Source organism: Vicugna pacos, chromosome 31, assembly GCF_048564905.1.
Source record: "Vicugna pacos chromosome 31, VicPac4, whole genome shotgun sequence".
Classification (NCBI taxonomy): domain Eukaryota; kingdom Metazoa; phylum Chordata; class Mammalia; order Artiodactyla; family Camelidae; genus Vicugna; species Vicugna pacos.
This window is the reverse complement of record NC_133017.1, coordinates 24,129,924-24,150,759: the sequence shown is the minus strand read 5'-3', so window position 1 is coordinate 24,150,759 and position 20,836 is coordinate 24,129,924. Positions and strand designations below refer to the sequence as shown.

The 20,836-nt window shown below is 47.8% G+C and overlaps 1 protein-coding gene across 2 annotated transcripts; it reads right to left on the bottom strand.

Annotated features, from left to right (window-relative positions):
• Positions 1-6,167: 6,167 nt before the first annotated feature.
• On the bottom strand, positions 6,168-20,378 carry NFIL3 (nuclear factor, interleukin 3 regulated). 2 transcript variants are annotated; one of them, XM_072952453.1, is made up of 2 exons: positions 20,273-20,378; positions 6,168-8,028 (listed from the first exon to the last, which is right to left on the bottom strand). In XM_072952453.1, exon 2 carries the CDS (start codon positions 7,848-7,850, stop codon positions 6,465-6,467), a length of 1,386 nt encoding a protein of 461 aa, XP_072808554.1. In that variant the 5' UTR covers positions 7,851-8,028; positions 20,273-20,378; the 3' UTR covers positions 6,168-6,464. The 2 variants fall into 2 exon arrangements, with proteins under 2 accessions (XP_072808554.1, XP_072808553.1); XM_072952452.1 differs by lacking the exon at positions 20,273-20,378 and adding an exon at positions 19,615-19,939.
• Between the last annotated feature and the right edge of the window lie 458 nt (positions 20,379-20,836).

The window sequence follows — 20,836 nt, the reverse complement described above, 5'->3', positions numbered from 1 at the left end:
CCTTGGGCAACTGGTTCTACACTTTCTTTTGAATTTTATTTCTTGCGGATCGTCTAAATAAGTTCATTTCTCCAGGGAGGCAGCATACCACACCACGGCCCCCGATGGCGGTATGATCGCTGCTCTCTGCTCTTCCCAACCGCCAAGTTCTCACCCCACCTCGAGCCCAGCCCGTTCTCCTCCTGCTGAGATGCCCCTCAGGTCTCCCCCTGCAGCTCCTCTCATGGACCTGCTCTTTCCCGCACATTCTCCCTCTTGGCAATGTCTATTGGCGGTTTCCACATTTAGTGTTTTGGTTTTTCCTTTAGAAGCAAATTCAAAACCCTTCAAAAGAGACACTGTGTAGCTCAGTGGTAGAGGGCCCCTCTAGCATGCGTGAGGTTGTGGGTTCAATCCCCAGTATCTCCATTAAAAATAAATTAAAATATTTTAAAAGTAAATTAGTAACCCCCACCCCCAAACAAACAAAAAACCCGAAAGGAGATAATGTTTCTTGTTACACAACACAAAATTTGGTATCTATAGGCAATTTGTATTTGTTGATAATTAGCAGGGCCTCCCTAACTGGGGAGATCCAGCTAAGGTGGTCTCCCGGCCTCAGGGACACGGGTGGTCCAGGTCCAACTCCCCTTCTAGACTCTGCGGGCTCCTGGGGACGTCAGGCCTCACCACCCCTCCTGCCTTTGGTGCCTGCTCCCAGCTGAGCTGCCTTGCTCTGCAGAATGCTGACCCACAGATAAAGTCCAGCAAGCAAACAAAATCCACTCACACACAGCATCTGAGAGCCTCCTAGGACTTACTGACAAGCTGAGGAAGAAATGTTTCTGCCACGTACTCATCAGGGGCTTCCCTGGGCCTCCTCTCCCCTCCCTCCCTCCTCCCTTCCTTTGAAAAGCAGCCTCCGGAGAAGCAGAACCACCCCCACCTCCATCTTCTCTCACTTTCTCTGCAAAACAACCTGCCTCTTCCTCTTGGAGCCCTGCACCTGCTGACATCCTCGTTTTTAGGACTTTCCCTGTGACCCCAGTAGTGCATCAAAGTTTTCTTCTCAAAAAGAAAGTTCCCTCTCTCATGGGAAATCTGGTACAGCCGTTACAGTAACTTTAAAAAAAAAACACCTTGTTACACTGAAAGATCTGCTTGCTTCAAGGGTGGTTCATTCTGAGGCTTCTGCTTTCCTCCTCCCCCTGTTCTTAAATCGCCAGATATTGTTACTAAATGACCTGCTTCCCCGGCCTTTCCCATCCTCAGGATTTCATCCATGGGTGCTTTCAGAAGGGCCTTATTCTTGACCTCCAGGACCTTGGACTTTATTCGGGCACTTTCTCCAAAGTAACCTTTTCCTTCTCAAGCGGTTAAGACTGACAAAATATCAAGGATATTTGGAGGTATCAAAAATGGCAGTTACATACTATATATAAAATGGAGAAACAATAGGTTTCCACTGCAGAGCACAGGGAACTCTATTCAATATCTTGTAGTCTCCTATAATGAAAAAGAATCTGAGAAGGAACATACGGATGTGTATGGATGACTGAAACAGCACACTGTACACCAGAAACTGACACAACACGGTAAACTGACTATAATTCCAAAAAAAAAAAAAAAAAAGAATGCAAAAAAATGGCAGTCATATCTGTCTGGGTTATTTTACTTTTTTCTTTTGAAGTTTTATTTTATTTTTTCAGGGGAGGTAATTGGATTTATTTGTTCATTTGGTTGTTAAATTGGAGGTACTGGGGACTGAACCCAGAACCTCATGCATGCTAAGCATGCACTCTACCACGGAGCTACACCCTCCCCTCTTACTTATTTTTAGTGTTATTTTTATTATTTTTAGTTTTTATTAGATTTGGGGGTAATTAGGTTTATTTGTTTATTGATTGATAGAGGAGGTACTGGGGATCCAACCCAGGACCTTGCGCACGCTAAGCCAGCACGCTACCACTTGAGCTATACCCTCCCCTCCTATTTGACTGACTTAGTTTACTTCATGAAGAACTTCTGCTCGTCTGCCAGTAACATTATCAATACTCAACATGATGACTCAGCAGAGGTGGCCACATGCCCACCTGATGTTTTCAGCAGTGCTCTTTGTCACCTTCTAATGTCACCTGTTCTCCTTTGCCAGGGCTGCTATTTATCTCCCTTAGCTCTTGCATTGTATTATTTCCTGACGTCCATTAGAATCAGTGGAAGCCAGCTCTGCAGAAAACAGCGCCAAAGGCTTTAAACGAGCGGTACTTTATCTCACCTTCCCACGTTGCATCCTGGTTCACGTTTCTAAATTAGACTATAGTTCATAATTCTAAATGTTCTTTTACTTTGCTATCTTCACTGGAATCTTTGTTTTCAAACTGGAGTAGTCAGTTTGCAATGTTGTATCAATCTCTGGGGTACAGCTTAATGTTTCAGTCATGCATATACATACATACATGTATTTATTTTCATATTCTTTTTCATTATAGGTGACTACAAGATATTGAATAGAGTTCCCTGTGGACCTGTAGACCGTCATTCTAAGTGAAGTAAACCAGAAAGAGAAAGAAAAATACCATATGATATCACTTATATGTGGAATCTAAAAAAAAAAAGACACAAATGAACTGCTTTGCAAAGCAGAAACAGATTCACTGGAATCTTGAGTATCCCACAATTTCACATCCTGGGCAAGTTTTTCTTATTTCAGTTTTTCTGGTGCAAGTAGTTTGTGGACACTGTACAATGTCACCTCGATGGTTGCACCACTTCGTACACAATCCCAATCCCTGCCCCACAACACACACACGCACACGCACGCACACGCACGCACCCAAATGGGCACTGCCAATGTTTCTCATTTATGAAAATTTTTAGTTTTTGAAAATGAGTTCAACAGCTACATTTAAAAAAAAATAAATCTAACATGAGTTTTAAAAATTTCTTCAATTAACAATGTCTCTATGACAACAAGGTGCCCGCGTACGAGCGGTTGGACTTCAGAAGAGCTAATGTGTGTGACCTTCCACTTGAACTGGAAGACCTACCCAGATGTTAGCTGTTTTTATGTGGGAATATTTGCCTCTTGGCAAAGATGAAAAAATAGAGTTATTACACAATTACTATGCCATAGAAAAGTGGATACTTAAATAGCACTTGGACTAATTTGCAGAGAAAAGGCACTTACAACGTGGACGCCTCCTAAGGTCCCCCCTTCTCTCCTGCAGATAAGACAGGCTCCCTAGTCTCGTCTCCCTCAGTCGTACCAGGGGAAAAGCTCACGGGCCAGACGACACTGGGCTGGCCAGCCCTGTCTGGTGCCGTGGGGCCTGGGTTCTGGCTGCAGTGTTCGGCAAGCCGACCTCTCAGGGTCTCCGTACCCTCCTTTACGAAGTGGGCACGGTGACACCGCCTGGCTCTCTGAATCCGCCCCTCCACACTCCCTGCTCCCGCTCGCCTCGTCCTGGGCAGGTGGAGGGGACATTCAGCTGTTTCTGGGGCCAGTGTCCCCATCAGCCCCACAGCTGGCGGTTCAGGCTCCCCTCCCTCCGCTCGTGCACGGGGGCCGACACGGGGTCTCCGTGTTTTCCCGGCTACAGCTTCCTGCCCACCTGACAGCCACCTTGCCGGGAATTCTTATGAACTTCAGTGCTCGGAGGCTCCCATTTCTTATTTGTTGAATACAATTAAAGATTTGCTTGGCTTTAAACACATTTTATATCACTTTTTGGAGCCTTGTGAGTGGGAGGGAGAGGCGGTAGCTCTTCCCCAGTTGACATCGTGAGACAGAAGTGTCACAGTGTAACTTACCTTTCTTCAGTTCCTGGCGAGTTTGGAATTGTTTGTATCGCCCTTTCTTTTTAAGGAGCAACATTTAAAATTCTTTTTTCTTCCTTCCTTCCTTCCCTGCTTTCTTTCTTTCTTCCTTCCTTCCTTTCTTTCTGTCTCTTCCTCTCTTTCCCCCTCTTTCTTTCTTTTCTTTCCCCCTCTTTCACAGAGGCACTGGGGACTGAAGCCAAGCATGAGTTCTGCCACTGAGCTACACCCCCCACACCCTAAGGGATAACATGTTAAATATCATCCTGGCTCTATCTTAGATCCTTGGAATTATGACAAAATGACCAAGGAAGAGGGCATCCAGATGTGACATACTCACCACGATAGCTAACATTACAACTCACAGGGGAGGAACCGTGGCCTCGGGAGGGGGACCTTCCCCCGGCTCTGACAGGTGCATAGTTCTTCCTGAAAACTCCAGGTTTCCCTTTTTTGTTGTCATCTACTTGCACCTTTACAGTAAGTACCACACAGGACAAAGTTTGGCCGTTCTGGGGACAATGTATCAACCATTTTCTTAATATAGTTCTCCTATTTCATGGCTGCGAAACCTCCCATCCCTGACGGGTTCCTCTGGCAGGTTCACGGCCGCATCCCTCGGCACACGCGCGTGCGCCCGGGGACCACGGATGGTTGTCTCCGTGTCTGGACTCAACCCAGCAATCCACTGGGTGTTGATTCACAGTGAACTTTTTCCCTCCAGATGTAGTTATTTCTGGTTTTTTTTATTTTGGAACCAAAGCTTTTCCCCTCCAGATGTAGTTATTTCTGCTTTTTTTTATTTTGTTTTTCCCCAGTCGTGAACTTGGACAGCCTTCTGTTTTCCCGCTTGACACAGAAACTTTACTGCACCTCATAACCCTCTTCTTATTCATGTTGTTAGAGTCGTTGCGTCCATTCTAGGGTGTGACACCCTTCTGGATCCTAACTTGCCATCCAACATCTTCGCCCTCCTCCACTTTGCGGCATTCCCAAGTGAGATGGGTTTGCCTCTGGGTCCCACCCGGAAACGGGCAGTTACTGAAGCCAGCAGGCCAGGGGCCAAGTGGGCAACGCACTTCTCCAAGAGGCAGGAGATTTCAGAGAGAGAACGGGTCGCGGTGTCCAAAGGGACAAGGTGGATGGCATGTGCGTATGTTCCCACATCCCCTTTAATTCAAAGGATCACTTTGTGAAATAGAAAAGGGCAGGAGGTTTAAGAGCTTGAAAATCAGGCTTTATTCAAACCAGGCCGTGAAAAAGATGAGGGAGCCCTGAGGCGGGACGTTAGGGCAGGGCTCTTCCCAGGTGCCACCACGAGACACGGGGAACAGAGCGAGGGTTACCTCACCCGCCACATGTTTTATGAAGCCTGAGGTCCAGCCCCCGCCCCCAACTCTAGGATGAAAAAGAGGTCAGTGTGGAAAAAGGCAGTTCTGGAGAGGGCTTGGGCGAGGAAAACCGCCATGGAGACAGCTGTGCTGGCCCGACCTTGACCCAGGCCCTGCACCCCGCCCAGAAGCTGGTCCCGCCCGGTCCGCGTTTGGAGACTTTTACTGCTATGGGGCAACTGAGGGTCCCGGACAAATTGTCAATAACAGTCAAGTCATCAGTTTACTTAGAATGATGCTTCCTTCCGGGCTTCTGGATCATGAAGAGTTTCCAAACTTGGAGCTATTATATTCATCATTAATGAACTGTTAAAAAAAGAAAGAAAGAAAGAAAGAAAGAAAGAAAGAAAGAAAACAACAAACCAAGCCACTACATACACCCAGACTGTATATGGTAGGTGATCACTGATGTGTTCTTTGAAATTTGGGGAACTAAATAAAAACAGTGTTTCACTAGCTAACTCCCTGGACTGCTACACTCTAGAACTGTTAAGATTTACAGTAACATAAAAATGACTTCATCCTTACTCTGTTATTCACCCTTTTAAAAAGAACCTCTAATTAATAAAGTGGGTCAGTGACTCAACTTTCCGCATTCATGCATCATACTTAAGAGAGAGATGACTAAAGGGAAGCTGATGCTAAACAAGTTAGATTTTTCAACTTAAAAAAAAAAAAAGAGAAAACGCAACCTTAAAGGAAGATAGATAATGGGGAGTAGATTCGTAAATTAGTCTCAGATGCAAGCAAATTCACTCCCCACCACCCCTGTCCCCTCCCCGCTGGAAGATTTTCAAACTTATCATAGCCTGGGCCAAAGTAGAGAAAAGAAAAAAAAATTACGTGTTGACCATATGTTCTGCTTTTCCCTTACTGATGGGAAGAAAAAACTCACCCAAATAAGTAAAATCAGAGCATCTTAGTATCTATTTTTGTAACTTAAATTACTTTCCCATAAAATTAAGTGCCATGGAGCAGAAGTTCTGTGTTTGTCACCAATCCTTTATTGAAACTGGTAACTTACACACTTTATGGGAAAACAACAAAAATAATGTCCCATATATACAGCCTTTGCAATGGACTCTGTGACTACACCCAAGGCAGAGTGATGACACAATCTAATCTTCATAGTAATTTGTGCACAAAAAGACACCCGACAGACAACGTGTGAACGTTACAGTGAAATGACACAGGTCCAGTGAAAACTCAGCCTAATACAAAACATACTCATCTATTGCCAAAGACAGCGAGACGCCCAGAGCTGGGTCAGTAGTAACTTCACCCGGAGTCCGAAGCAGAGATCTGGTGCGTGGCGATCAGTCTCTTGAGTGAGACCACCTCTGCCGGCAAGTGTGCGATCCCCTGCTTCAAAAACAAGTTCTCTGGGTCCGAAACTTCGTACCCAGTGTCTTTCACTTCAACAACGCCAGTTTTGAAACCGCCCTGGCTTTTGCCGTTCAGGTCTTTTTGATGCCAGTGTTCGGCTTTGAGGGACCAGTCTTGAATGTTCGTCACTTGCACTGAAAAGGGAGTGAGGGAGGAAGGGACCAGGGTGGGGGCAGGATGCTTCTCGAGTTCGAAGTGTCTCTTGGACGTCATGTCAAGGGGCGAGGGAAGCTTGGGCGCGGCGTCAAACTCGTTCTCCAGGGCTTCCACTTTTATCTGCATGGCTTTGGCTTTAATGCGAAGCTTGTGCGGCAGGGCAGAGGAATTCACTTCGGGGACCTTAACCACGGTGGCATGGGCGCGCTGAAGTTCCACGGGGGAGTGGATCGGGCCCTTGGGGACCTGCTGCTCGTCTTCGCCGTCGGACGACTTTCCCACGGCCCCGTCCTCAGTCTCCGACGTCCTCGGAGAGTTGCTGGAGGACCGGCTGGCCTGCAGCAGCGGCGGGGAGTGCGCGTAGCCGGGAAACGACCCCCCCATGTAGGCCTGATACAGCGCTGCCCGGTAGGCACCCCGCTCGTCTCTCGGCTCCCTGGCGAAGCTCTCCAGTTCCATGGGCTCCTGCTTGATGACCTGGAACTTGCTCTCAGGACTTCTGCAGCCGCTCTGCCCGGGGCCCTCCTGCGAGTGCTCCAGCGAGAGCACTTCGGAGGCGTCAGACAGAGAGCTCTGCGGAGAGTGCTTGATGACCGAAATGCAGCTGCTGGCCACCATCGAGGGCTCGTGCTCGTCCACGAAGGCGCCCACGCTGCCCTTGGACGTCTGGTAGTCTTGAAAGTACACGGCCGTCGAGCTGCTCAGCTTCTGAATCTCCTGGGCGTAGGCTGCCGAGCTAATCAAACCAAACTTCAGCTTCAGGGAAAGCAGTTCGGCTTTCAGAGTGGCGTTTTCCTCCCCCAGTGCAATCAGCTTGTTCTCTAAAACCAGGTCGTTCAGCCGACGCTTCTCACGAGACCTCTTGGCCGCCTCGTTGTTCTTCCGCCGCTTCTCCCAGTACATGGCGTCCTTCTTCTCGTCGGGGATGAATTCCCGTTTCCTCCGGCACGCCGAAGATTTGCTTTTCCCCACGCTTCCTTCATTTAGCAGTAGGTCTTCGGGCGCCAAGTCTTCGGAGACTTCAGTCAAGGCAGAGTTCAGCACCATCATCTTGTCCACGGCGCTCCCGGGATCGTGGGCCGCCTGCTCCTTCTTGATGCTCTGCATTTTTCTCAGCTGCATCAGAAACAGCCTTCACCTACCTACGCGGGGCAGGGGAGCAAGTTACTTCCCCAGGCCTCTCAAACGCTTTAAAACCCGTGGTTTAACATCCATCAATATTCTTCCTTTTGTTCTACTGTCCAGACTCAGTCTCTTCAGCTCCTCTTAGCTGAACGGAGCAGGCGGTCTTGTAGGTGACCTGCAAGACATGAAAAGAAACAGTTACTTGGTAAGTGTTTATTACCTGTTCTGTACAAGAAATGGCACTCAGCACTTAGGGTACATGGGTCTGAACAAGGTGCAGTGTTTTTCCTTCGAAGAGTTCACAATCTTGAAAGTAAGCAACCAATTGACACAACATTGTAAAATGACTATAACTCAATGAAAGAAAGAAAGAAAGGAAGGAAGGAAGGAAGAAGGAAGGAAAGAAAAGAAGGAAGGAAGGAAAGAAAAAGAAAGAAAGAAAGAAAAGAAAAGAAAGGAAGAAGGGAAGAAAGCAAATCCCTGCACTGGAGAGTCGTGAGGGACAAACCCCCAGCGCGAGCTGTTGTATTGGCAGAGGAACGCGTGGTCCAGGGCAGTGAGAGAAAAACACACACCTGCCCCGGGGAGAAACTGAGGAAGGCTGTGTTTCGGGAGAAGACACGGTGGGGAGGGGGACGAGGGACAGGGCATGACAGGAAGGAGATGACAGATCCCCGCTGGCTGGTAAGTGCTTGCAGACTGGGAGCTTCTGGATAATTTTCGGTCGCATTTCTATCGCTGCCAAGCAAACAAGCTCACCTCGTAAAAAGGAACTTCTCCAAGTAAACTCCTTTAATGTCAGTAAACAAATTTTGTAACTGCATGGAATAAAACATAAGCGGGGCTAAGTTTTTATTTCCACAAAAATGAAAATAAAAGCCACACAAACAACAGAGTTGCAGCTTTTTAACTGGACTCTTATGTGGGCAAATCCTGTCCCTCAAACCCCCGGTGGGCTTATGTCAAGGTCACTCTGCCAAGAGACTCAGCACACCTGGAGAGGGTTCCTCTCAATAAAGCCATCTCTCTGACGTATTTGCGCTATGAGGTTAGAAATGTTCCTCCTTCTGATTCCTTCAAATTGACTTACCAAGCATTCACTTAAGATGGAAGCATTCAAAGTGCTTTTTTTTGGTCCTGAAAATTCTGTCAAAATAGATTTCATGTATCTAATAGCTTTGTACCAAAATAAACAGTTACTATTTAAAGGGATTTTTTTTTAAAGTAGAGTGCATTCTTGAAATGTAAATTTATTTTAAACTGAGAGAACCTAAAATTATTTTAAACCGAGAGAATCTAATTATGGAAAGAATTTCTTTCCGTTTTATGAATTAGTTTCAAACAAAATATAAGAACTCAAAAATAGAACCAAATAGCTTCCTTTTCCACTGATGACACGGTTCTAATCTGCATTTGGCCTGACACGAGATAATAAATCCATATTAGGTTCCAATAACAATCCCCTCATGGTGGTTCTGGATCTGTGTTTCTGGACAGGGCTTCCCTGCCTAATTTCCCAGCAGGGAAAACGTCCATAAAGGAGATATGGCAAGACATCTGCTCATTCAGCACTCTGCCCTGCCCCATTAAAAAGACGGAATGTTTTTGCTTCATGTCACTCTGCCTTCCTTGTGCATAGTTCTACAATGACTAATGAAATGAAGTTTAATTTTATCAGCTGGAAAAGCCTGCCAGCCTCTTGTGTCTTTTCCAGAAGGAGCAGAAGGAATGACGTAACAGTTCCAGGATCACAAAGACTCAGGTTTAATGCCACGTTTGTATCCATCCAACTGAGCCAACGGAAACAGTGAGTTGCAACTCGGGAAAACTTGTGATTACAAACACCCTGCTCCTGTTTGTTTTTGATAATACAGCTTTAATGAGAAGTGAAGGCAAAGAGTCTGCCAGAGCAGGCGGTGATGGTGTAGAAAGGAGGTCTTTCTGGTTATCACTTAGTACATCAACACAGCCTCCTCTATTTCCACTCAGCTTTCTTGTTCTGACATGAAAACTCATTTGCCCTCTGCATACTGAATGGATTCTTTCCTCCTGTTAAGAATGGGTAGTCCCTCCACAGAATGTACAACATCAAGAGGGAACCCTCATGAAAACTATGGACTTTGGTTGATAATAACGTGCCCACGTTGGGTCAGCGATGGTACCAAATACGCCCCACTGATGAGCGATGCTGAGAGGGGAGGATACATGTGTGGGTGGGGAGGGCTACTTGTGAACTCTCTGTATTTTCTGCTCAATTCTGTTGTGAACCTGAAACAGCTCTAAAAGAATAAAGTCTATCAAAAAAAAAAATGGGTATTCCCTAATGCAGTTAAGTGCTTCCCCCTTTAAGTCAAATAAATGTTGAGGCAAAGGGTAAAAATTCCAGCTAAAGAAGGACTATTACATTGAACTGTTTTCCCAAAGTGCCCTTCAAATCTCCACTGTATCCTCAGGGACCTCTGTTTTTCAAAGCATCATGGAGTTTCCTGTACGCTATTATTCTGAGTATTTTTGCCACTTGAGAACCTTTCTCTTCTTTGCATTTTTTAATTTGTCCCTTCCCTGGAAAAAAATTACATTCCTTCTACATTTCACCTCACTTACGAGTTTTTCCCATGACGCTTTTGAAATGCCCCACCGTGCTGTCTGCCTTTGCCACTCTCCCTAAACTTTTCATTATGTCATCATATCATACCCGTTTTCATCACATGCATGGAGTGAGTGGGGACTCTCTTCAGCCTCCTGGTCCAAAGATGTGCGCGGGGTCTGGTGTGAGTGAGGGTAGACAGCCCTCGTCACGCTGCCTGGAGGAAAATGATCCCACCTCTATTTAAATTTAAAAATCTCACTTGTCTTAAAATCTCAAATGTGACAATGAAAATATATATGTTCATGCATAACGGAAAAATTGTGCTCTACACTGGAATTTGACACAACATTGTAAAATGATTACAAATCAATAAAAAATGTTAAAAAAATCTCGTGGCTCCTTTCTTCTTGGTGTCTAAGTCCCATGTACCCACTTTGTCATCTCCACAACTTTGTTGGCATGTTTAAAACCTGTAGGAAAATCTCATTTCTTTTCCGTTAGTCTTCTCCCTATTGGAACTTCACTCTGTGTACCAGAATCTAGATTCTTCCCTCACCTGCACACATTAACTGTCTCTATGACCCCTATCAGCAAATCACCACGTAGTGTATTAGGATATTTTCGGTAATATTATTTATCAAATAACCTTACAGAGTTGAAAGAAGTTTATCACGGTGTGAGATAATGCAGAGAGGTGCTGATTCTGGACCACGTGTATCCTCCTCCGTTTGTTTTATACACCCAACTAGACTGCAAATGCCTTACAGGCGCAAATGAATATATTTGTATCCTGGCAACAAACTGAACATATTAGGTGCTCAAGGTCTGATTGACAGTCACTCATCTGCCACACATAAGAGAGTTTTGTAACCAAAACCACTTTTCTGATACATTCTTTTCAATTTAGTCTCACGGTGGAAATCCTAAAAAAGATACTTTGCTTATTGACAGAGAGCTTCTCTTACTCTTTGCTTGATTTATTCAACACCTACTGCATACCTGGCACTGAGGAAGACTGGGGGCACATAAATCCAAGTCCCAAGAGTCAAGGGATCCCCTTATTCCGGGGGGGAGACAGACTTGTGAGCCAGGGATGCGCAAGGAGCGCCGCCCACGTTGGGCCGGGGGTTGGTGCACAGATCACATCGTTTCCAGCCTGCACTGCTTTTTCTCTTGGGAGGGTGAAAATAAAAACAGTGATGACCATTTGCTGAACACTTAGTACGCAAGAAGCACGGTGAGCCTGGCGTGTCATAATTTCACTACCCTCATGATAATAACCACATTCAAACGAGAAAACTAAGGCTCAGAGAAGTTAAGCAACTTGCCCAGCGTCACACAGCCAGTTAAGTGGCAGAGCTGATTCCAGCCCAGCTCTGAATGCATTCCAGTCCCTCTCACGGTCCGGTTTCCTCTTCTGTACTTGCAGGGGGCTGTTCTGGTGGGGACTTCTGCAGTGCATCTCAATTACATTCAGTTCCTTTCTGTGTTGCTCTCATTTCTGAGTCATTTATACTCATTTCCTAAGTTACGCTGGGGGCAGTAAAGCACTCTTAGATGCCGCCAGAACTTCCTTAAGACGACAAAGGTGCCACCTGGGACTTCTCTCCAGCTTCCTTGGAGATGTTCTACATCCTGAAAGTATTTAATAAATTGAGAAAACATTCTACATTTTCATCTCTTTGCTAAAATTTTAATCTCCTAGCAGTCCTATGTGCTAAAATAAACAGAGGAAAAGAAAAGTGCTAGCTATTGGCATTGTCACCTGTGATTTTTCTAGTACAAAAGCAAAATGTATCCATTTTCAACACGGGGTGTGGTGAGCAGTTCAAACCCAGAAAGGCTGAGTGACTTTGCCAGGATCACGCAGCACGTGAGGGCAGAGATGCTGGGGGCAACGAATCTATTTGTGCCCTTCAACCATCAATTTAAATGAAAGCAAACGCAAAGCTAGTTTACAACGTCTTCTGAAAACATCAGTATTTATGCTCAACTAATGACTTCATTTCAGATTCTGATGTTTTCCCCTTATGATTAATTTAACAGTCAGTTCACCTCTGCCTCCTGCTCTCAGATCACCACTAACGCTGCGTTACATCAGTCAACACTAGTTTCCCTTCTGGTGAGTAATTGACACTAAATGCCAATTCTATGATGCTGGCGTGTCCGGCACGATCAGCTTCATTACACCCATTAGATAATATGGCTGCTGCTTAAAAACACAAATAAAAAGAGAAATTTAAGAGCAGGAGTCATCACATTCCAATGACATTATTTTCCCATACCTAACGCGGACGTGCCGTTGCTAATTGACGCTTTTTCATAGTACATCACGCTATTTCTACAGGAGTTAGGTTTCGCAAGCCCCGATTTTAAGGTCTATTTAAGTCAGATGACCTAAATGTTATTTTAAATTAAGATTAAAATTTGGTTTAGAAAATTCTCTTAAAGAATAAAGAGTTCCAACACAAATTCTAGACCAAATTTCTCCTCGAGGAGGAATCTCATTCCTTATGTTTGACCTATATCTTCCCTGGCCTCCAGTGCATCTCTCAGAGAACTATTGGTTGACAATCCAAACTTGTTACAGAACAAAAAGAAACATTTTGTTTCAAGCATCTAAAATCTTACTAATAGTTTAGACATTAAAATCCACCATGAGAAAACTCTGTTACTAATTATCTCTTTAAGGGGGAAGTCTTACTGCAAATTGCTTCTGTTACACGTTTTGATTTTAAAACTGTCAATACAAGATGAGATACTATTTGATGAGCCGCATGATTTGGAAATATTTTTATAGAACCACCTCATTTTTCCTCTACTCTCTGAATGTATTCTTTATACCCTCAGAGGTATAGTATAGATACCATTAAAGAAAAAAAAAGTTCTTTTATGTTCAACTACAAACCACCTCTCTACTAAGAAGGTAGTTGCTTATTTTTGAGATAAACACCATTTTAGTGAAAAAGTAAAGTCACTGGATCAATTCATAGCTCTTTAAACTAGTAATACTAGTGAAATGTTAACCTACATTTTCCTCCTGTGGGTAAAATCCATGACATGATCGTTTACAGTAAAATGCTTTCTTTTCATGAATAAAAATCAAATCTACGGGGAAGTGGGGAATGAAAAAATTCAGGAAATGCTGAAGTTGCACAAGGATTTTCTAATTAGGCTGAAGAATAAAAGGCTTTTTAAATTAAGACAACTATGTTAAACTTCTCTAAGGGCCAATGAAGCGCCTCCCATTAATAATATAACTCTGTCTCTAGTAACACAGACTTTAAACTTAAAGTCAGAGAAAAATGTATACTTGATCAAGATATGAACACACACATAAGTGGACTCTCACACTTTGCCAAAATCTACCCTATCATGGCAACAAAGTGACCTACTTTTTCTATTCGGGTGGCTCTGTAAATGAATGTGTCAAAACCAGAGCGAGCTTATGATAAAAGCAAATATTTCTAATTTCTTGCTGTTTTATCTTCAACAAAGAACTACCTGAAAATTAGATTTAAACTTAATAAATAGGATAACAACACTGCATTTCATTACAGCATCAATATAATTTAAGGAATTGAAATATGAAATAGTACAACTTTACATTCATAAAAAGAGGCCACTGTTTGTAACCTAACTCAGGATGAAAATATCCTGAAGACTGCGTGGTCTGAGCACAGATGCTAACGTGTCCAAACAAATCCACGGCTTGAGAGAGGGGGAGGGTGGGGGGGGGTAAAATACTAATGCATTAAAAAAAAAACAGAAACAAAACCGCAGTCACTTCGAAATGAGGAACATTAATTTTCCTGAAGTTTCAAAAAGATAATTTATCAGTCTAGCAACTATCTGAAATCTTAAGTGACACCAGTAATCATGAAATAACCCAGTTATAGGACATTCTGCATCTGCTAAGAAATGCCAGGATACATGCAACATGGGAGTAATGATGACAAGTAAAAATGGGGTGAGTGCAGGGGCTGGGTGGGGAAAGGGTACAGAAGGGCAAGTTTCTGAATGTTCCCAATTATACTGAAGAATCACATTCCGGTTTCCCTCAGTTTGACTTCTTAATTTCTTGTTCACGTTCCTTCCCAGTGCACAGACGATTACAAATGTCACTTACTCTACTACGTGCCTTATGAATAGAACAGATTATTTTAAATGTTTATTTTTAGTGTTTATTTGAAGGCTACTTAATTCCAGTTTAAGATCCCTAGAAAGTTAATTAATAAAAGACACCATGTTCTGATAGCTAAAAGGCTTATAAACATCATTCTGCTTCCAATAAAACGGAGCCCTCAAAGCAGATTATTATGAAAGGCATCTAGTAAATCCCTACTGAACTTTCTTATCATAAAAACAAGCTTATGCTCTCTAATTAAAACCATGTAAGAAACAGTATTTTTTTTTTAACTACAAGAAAGCTATTTGTAATGAAATTTGAGAGATAATTGAGGGTGGCGGTCATACAAATTCATTTTGAAACTGAAAAACTCTTGTGTAATGTCTGTGATCAAAGGTCAGTGTCTTTCGACATTCTCATACAAATCCAATCTGGATAAAACTCAACTCAAATATAATTCAGAAAAATAACAGGATATCAAACAATGTGTTAACCCCGTGAAACACAGGCATACCTTACAAAAACAAGAAATGAATAGTAAAGGAAACCTCAATTACATTGTTTCTGTCATATTTTGAACCGAATCCCAAGTGTGCTCTCATTCCTTAATACACATTAAAAAATAAACAACGTTTAACAGCATCAATGCCATCTGGGTTACAATGGAAATAATGAAGTATGTGTGATTTTAACTCGGGTAAAAATAAAGCCTGGGCAGTGTGACTGCACCTTTTCCATTCCATGCTGCAATCACATTCACATCTCGGAACTGACGCTGTGGACCAAAGCAAGGTCAACTAGAAATATCCACTCAGCTGGTGAGTCAGGCACGTTGCTCAACATGGGAAAGGGCCCGAACAAAGGGTTTTAATTTTCAGGCTGTTGCATCACAGTGATGTTATAATTGCACCTCGCAAAGGTAAGTCTTGAACACAGAAAAGGAAACTGTTTCAAAAACTGCAGTGAGCTTGCATTCACACTCAGGGAAGGGACGGAGGCAGAGCCCCTCCCTCGCCCTCCCCCTCCCCCACGCCACCCCACTTCAAGCTCCTGGCCTGGGTTGCTAAATGATTTCCCTTCGCCTCCACTTCCTTATCTACAAAGTGGGGAGGATAATAGACCGGTCCACGCTGTGTCTGGCACGTGCAGGGTACGTGCACAGAAAATCTTAGCTCTTAATCTCCTTTTCGAAGGATGAGCAGAATGAAGGCAATGATGACGATGATCTGTTCTAGGCCTAATTTTTGCCTCTTGCGCCCCAAGCCTAAAACCAAATGCAACTGATTTCCGTATCCGTTGAAAGGGCCAACCATCAGCAGTCATGGGGTGTGTCTTTACTTTATAGGCTGCACATCCCCCTCCCAGAGAGCTTACCTGTGAGGTCTAACAGCCTCTGATCTCAGAGCAGAGAACCTGAGATGCAGAGATCACCCAAGCCCCAGACAACCATCACAGAGAGGCCAAGGGAACTGGACAAAGGCAGCTGTTTGGCACTTCCTACACCATTCCTGCCACCGTCAGCTCGCCTCTCCCTCCCTCCCTCACTCTCTCTCTCTCTGTTCCTTTAAACAGTCCCCCAAACATGAACCTCATGACTTGGGAAGTTTGAGGCTCTAGGACCCTCTCAAGAGTTCCCTTCAAACTAAAATTACCATTGAATGTAATGGCAAATAGTTTTGAAGAAAAAAAAAAAAAACCTGAATCATCACTGGAACGAAAAAGCACAGTATTTCAAGAAGAAGCTAACTAAATGCTGAGTTCAAATTTCAGTCTGTTATCGTCCAAAGACGTAGGCAGAGAAAAGTGAAGGTGAATACCTTTATCAAAAATATGTATGTCTCTGGTTCCTGGTCACTTATACAGGAAATGTTTACTGAGCTCCTCACGACTGCCTAGATCAACAGGTTTTATTTCCTCAGTTTACCCTGGAGGCCTGCGGAAATTAGAGCAAGCCGCCCAAGATCACAGGCTGGGTCCTGGGACCCAGCTCTTTTGAGCCCAGAGCCCGAGTTCTTAAGTTAGCATTTCACTGGTCCCCAACTCCTCACTGGCTTGACACTCAAGAGAGAAACGGGTTAGGGTCTGGGGTGTAGGACAGGCTCCCCCAGAAGCCAATTTTCAACAAAGCACTGGGCGCTTACGCGCTTTTCAGGGGACATCTGTGAGGCTGCCGTGAACCCACTGAGAATTACTGCAACGGGCGCAATCCCAGAAGCCTTACGGCCAGGATGGAAGCCCTGCAGCCTCACAGCAGGGCAGCGCCATCCCTAAGGGCCCTTTGATAAATATATGATTTTTGAACTCGGGGCATTCAAGTTCTCTCTACGCTAGCCTTTGACCACAAAAACTAAAGGTTCAAAAAAAAAAATCGACTCGACTGGTTACAGTCAAGCCGGGCCCGCCTATCATCACCATCAATGCTGGAGCGCCCCACTCCCAATTTCTGTGATCTGTTGACATTTAGAGGTTTTCTTCGGTCTTTTTCGCTTTACCAACCGAGAAGCGCTCGGCTCCGACATACAATGAAGCCTCCAGGAACAAAGGTGTCTGCGGCGCTCAGGAGCTCAAGGCGCAGAACCCGGCAAGGCAGGCCCCGGAGCTGCCCGGCGGGGCGCGGGGCGCGGGGCTGCCGTCTCCCGGTGGCCTCGCCCGGGGGCCACCCCGCCCCTCCTGCTCCCCTCCCGCCCCGGCGAGCCCACAGAGCGCCGCACTCGCCGGCCCCGGGCGGTCCCCCCGCGCCCCCCGCGCCGCGCCTCCCCAGGACCCGCCTCCCGCCGGGTGGGCGGCGCAGCGGGGCCTCGGCGCCGCCAGGACCCCCGCGCCAGAACAAAGGAATGTGGGGAGGGGGCGAGGAAGAGCGCAGGCCTCCGCGCGGCCCCCGTGCAAGCGCCGCCCAGGGCGCTCGCCGGGGCGGGCCGGGGACCCCGCCCGCCAGCCCCACATCCCCCCAGACCCCAAGGGCGCGCAGGAGGGAGGGGCGCGCCAGGAGGCACAGGAGCGCCCCTGAGGTCGCGATCGGAAGGGGGCGCTACGCGGGCCCCCGCAGTTTCAGGGGCACGCAGCTCGAGCTCCAAAGTAGGTCGAGGTCTGACACCGGGGGCCTGGAGCAATATTAGCTTCCTGGAAAGCAACTTCAATTACTTGGGGTAATATAATTTGCTCCAGGGGTGAATCTTGTAATACGTCCCCCTTTGCCCCCTTCCAAACGCCCCCCCAACCCTGCACTAAAATTATTTAAATGTTACATTAGGGGAAAACAAATCTGATACAAACACACCATCACATACATACATTCACACATCCACTACGTAAGGGTCCGGGAAGAAATTTAAAATCTGGGTACATTAACTCGTATCATCCTCACATTAATAAAACTGGGGCGCCCACACAAAAATACAATCTACTAACCTATATCTGTTTCCCATAAATCATCTTGTCTGGAGGGAAAAAATACGACGTGAAATAAATATTGTGAGCTCATTCGCTGTTGTTATTTACAAAAGCCGAGACCAGAAGATGACACTTGGCCATCCCCTGCTGTTCTCAGGGAACAGCACTTTCCTAAAGTGTCCTTTAAAAAGATAAATGGGAGTCAGCCTCCAGCAAACCACCGGGCTCTGCGAAATGCCTTCCTAAAAATACAATCTTATCAAAGGTCTCCGAAGGCGTGGAGTTAAAACTACAGCAAATGGCCTTGAACTTGTATCTGCACACAGCCCTGGAGAAAACACCAGAAATAGCACCGTGTGGCCACAATTGTCAAAATGTGATAGTTAGGGCTAAATTTAGAAGAACGCACATTTCATTTAGGGCAAAAGACACACATTGGGCAGCATGCGCAAACTCAACGCTTGCCCAGTTGTCTACTTGCCTGCTTAAAATATCCTTTAAAAAAAAACTGTTACAGTGACATTTTAAAGGCTAAGACTGTCCTACTTTCTTTGTAGCAGGATTATAAAATCACGCAATTAGCTCCCTCTTCCTATGCTCACTGCCAGCAAATTCGTCAGTTACATAATGCAACATTTCCAGGAAACTATTATGTGATCAGTCTTGTCGCGTCTGAAAAAGCAATGACAATTTGGTGAGAAAAAGGGCTGATCGGATGGAATGTATTAAAATTAGGAAGGTGGAGAGGTAAACGTCACAACGGCTCGTCCCAGATTTAAAAATACTAGCTCAGAACACCTAAGGGGCGAGCCCGGGCAGTATTCAAGATCAGAATACAACCCGAGGAATTCTTCCTTTCACGCTTTGAAGGAGTGTTTAAAAATACATCTTGTTTTTTCTTTTAATTTGGGACGTAGTACACATGTAAATAACGATCTAATATCCAACGCTGCGCTAAAATTACCAAATCGTTGCACACGTAGCGCACATTCCCACATCAGCCCGTAATCCCTGCCAGTATGTCACCGTAGGCAGATTATGCAATGTGTGCAAGGACAGATCCCACAGCCTCCCCGAGCGCTGGTAAAACACGCTGACGACAAACAGGGTGGAAAACGTCTGTGCAGACTCAGCCCCGGACACAAACACACGCAGCGCAGGCATTCTCCGAATGCCGTCACCGTTCACGCTCCCAGCCCTCTTTTTCAACGAGAAAATCAGGACTCTTCCCCACTACTCAGCCCCCTCCTCGCCGCCGCCGCAGAAGGGACGAGAACGGAAAGAGCGCTGCCCTTCCCCGCGAGATGGCTCAGCCTCCCCGGCGCTCTTCTCCACCAAAACATCAATTTTCCTGAAATCGGGAGACATTATGCAACAGCGGCGGGGGGAGCGCAAGCCAGCCTGGGCTACGTGCCGGCGCGAGGGCGCTGCAATCAAAGCAGCCACCTTAAGGTGGCGAGTCCCCTTCTGACAAGGCAGCAAAAGTTTATGTAATGAATGCCCCGCGCACACTCGCCGCCGCCAGCCAGCCCCGCGCACGGCCGGGCCCGGCGCACAGCCCGGCCCGCGCCCCGCGCCCGCCGGCCGCGCGCCCCGGGAGCGGGCGGGGAGCGGGGCGCCGGGCCCCGGCTGGCGGTGGGCGGAGCGCTTACCGTGTTCCTGCTGTCGGGCCGGCGAGCTGGAGCGGCGGGGAGAAGGAACGCGGGCCGGGAACGGAGCCGGCGGCGCGCGGGGACCCAGGTCCGGCCGGGCCTCCGGGGCGGCAGGCGGCGGCGAGGGCGCGGCGCGGGAGGCGGGAGGCGCGCCGGGTCCGCGGGCGCCGTGGCCGCGCCGGGAGATGTGTGTTAGTAGGTCAGTTCCGAGCGCGGCGCTACGTCGCCGCCCGCCAGCCCCGCCGTGACGGGCGGCCGCGGCCCCAATCGCCGCGCCCGCACCCTCCCCCAGCCCGCCGCCAATGGCCGCGGCCGGCGGGGGCGGGCTCTCCGAGGCCCCGCCCCGCCCGCCCCGCCCCCGCCCGCTCCCCCTCCCGGCAGAGCCACCAGCAGCCCGCGTCCCTTCCCGGCCGTGGCCACCGCCGCCGCCCGCGCGCTGGGAGGACCCGCGGCCCGCTCCCGGGTTGCGCAACGGCCGGCGCGGCCGCCTGGACCGGAGCGAGCCTGGGGAGGGGCCCAAGCCCCCCGCCTCGCCGCGCCGCCCCCCGCACCGCCGCCTTCGCCCTCTCGGTCGCCGAGGCGCCTTTCTGAGCCCGGCGACCCTCTTTCCCTCGCAGAGGCGCGTTTTGTGCCCCCGAGCGCGCAGCCGGCGGGCTACCTGTTGCCGACCGAGTACCGGGTCGAGGGCCGCGGGCTGCGGCGGCCCGGGCGTGGCAGGGACCTCCCCCTTCCCCGCCCCGCACACTCCGCGAGGACCGCTCCTCCGCGGGGTGGGCGCGAGGGGAGGCGGGGAGGCGAGGCTGGCGCGCCGCCAGGCCTCGGGCGGGCCGCCGAGGGGAGGGGGCCGGGCGGCCGCTTCGAGCCTCGCCGTGCTGCGTCGGCAGCGATTACAATGCCCCGCGCGTCTCCCCAGAAAGCGCGACAGCCCGGAGCGGCGGGGGAGGGGGGCCTGGGGGGTGATGGGGGTGGCGGGGGCGTAGAAAGCGCAACGCACCAGCACCGCCCCCTGCACATTAGGGCGCAGATGACGACTGCAAAGTTGTTGCGTAACCCAGCTGGGAAACGCGGCTCGCGGACGTCCATCTGCCGCCCCGCCGGCTCCTCCCGCGGCCGCGCCGAGAGCCGCCGGCCCGGGCGCGGGTCCGCGGGCCTGCTGCGCCCGGCTGCTCCGTCCGCTGCTGGGCTCGAGACGGCCGCTCGGGGTCTCTTGATCGTGAAGCTA

Excerpts from the sequence above, each read along its gene's own strand:
- NFIL3 (XM_072952453.1), bottom strand. The coding sequence starts at position 7,850 with ATGCAGCTGAGAAAAATGCAGAGCATCAAGAAGGAGCAGGCGGCCCAC.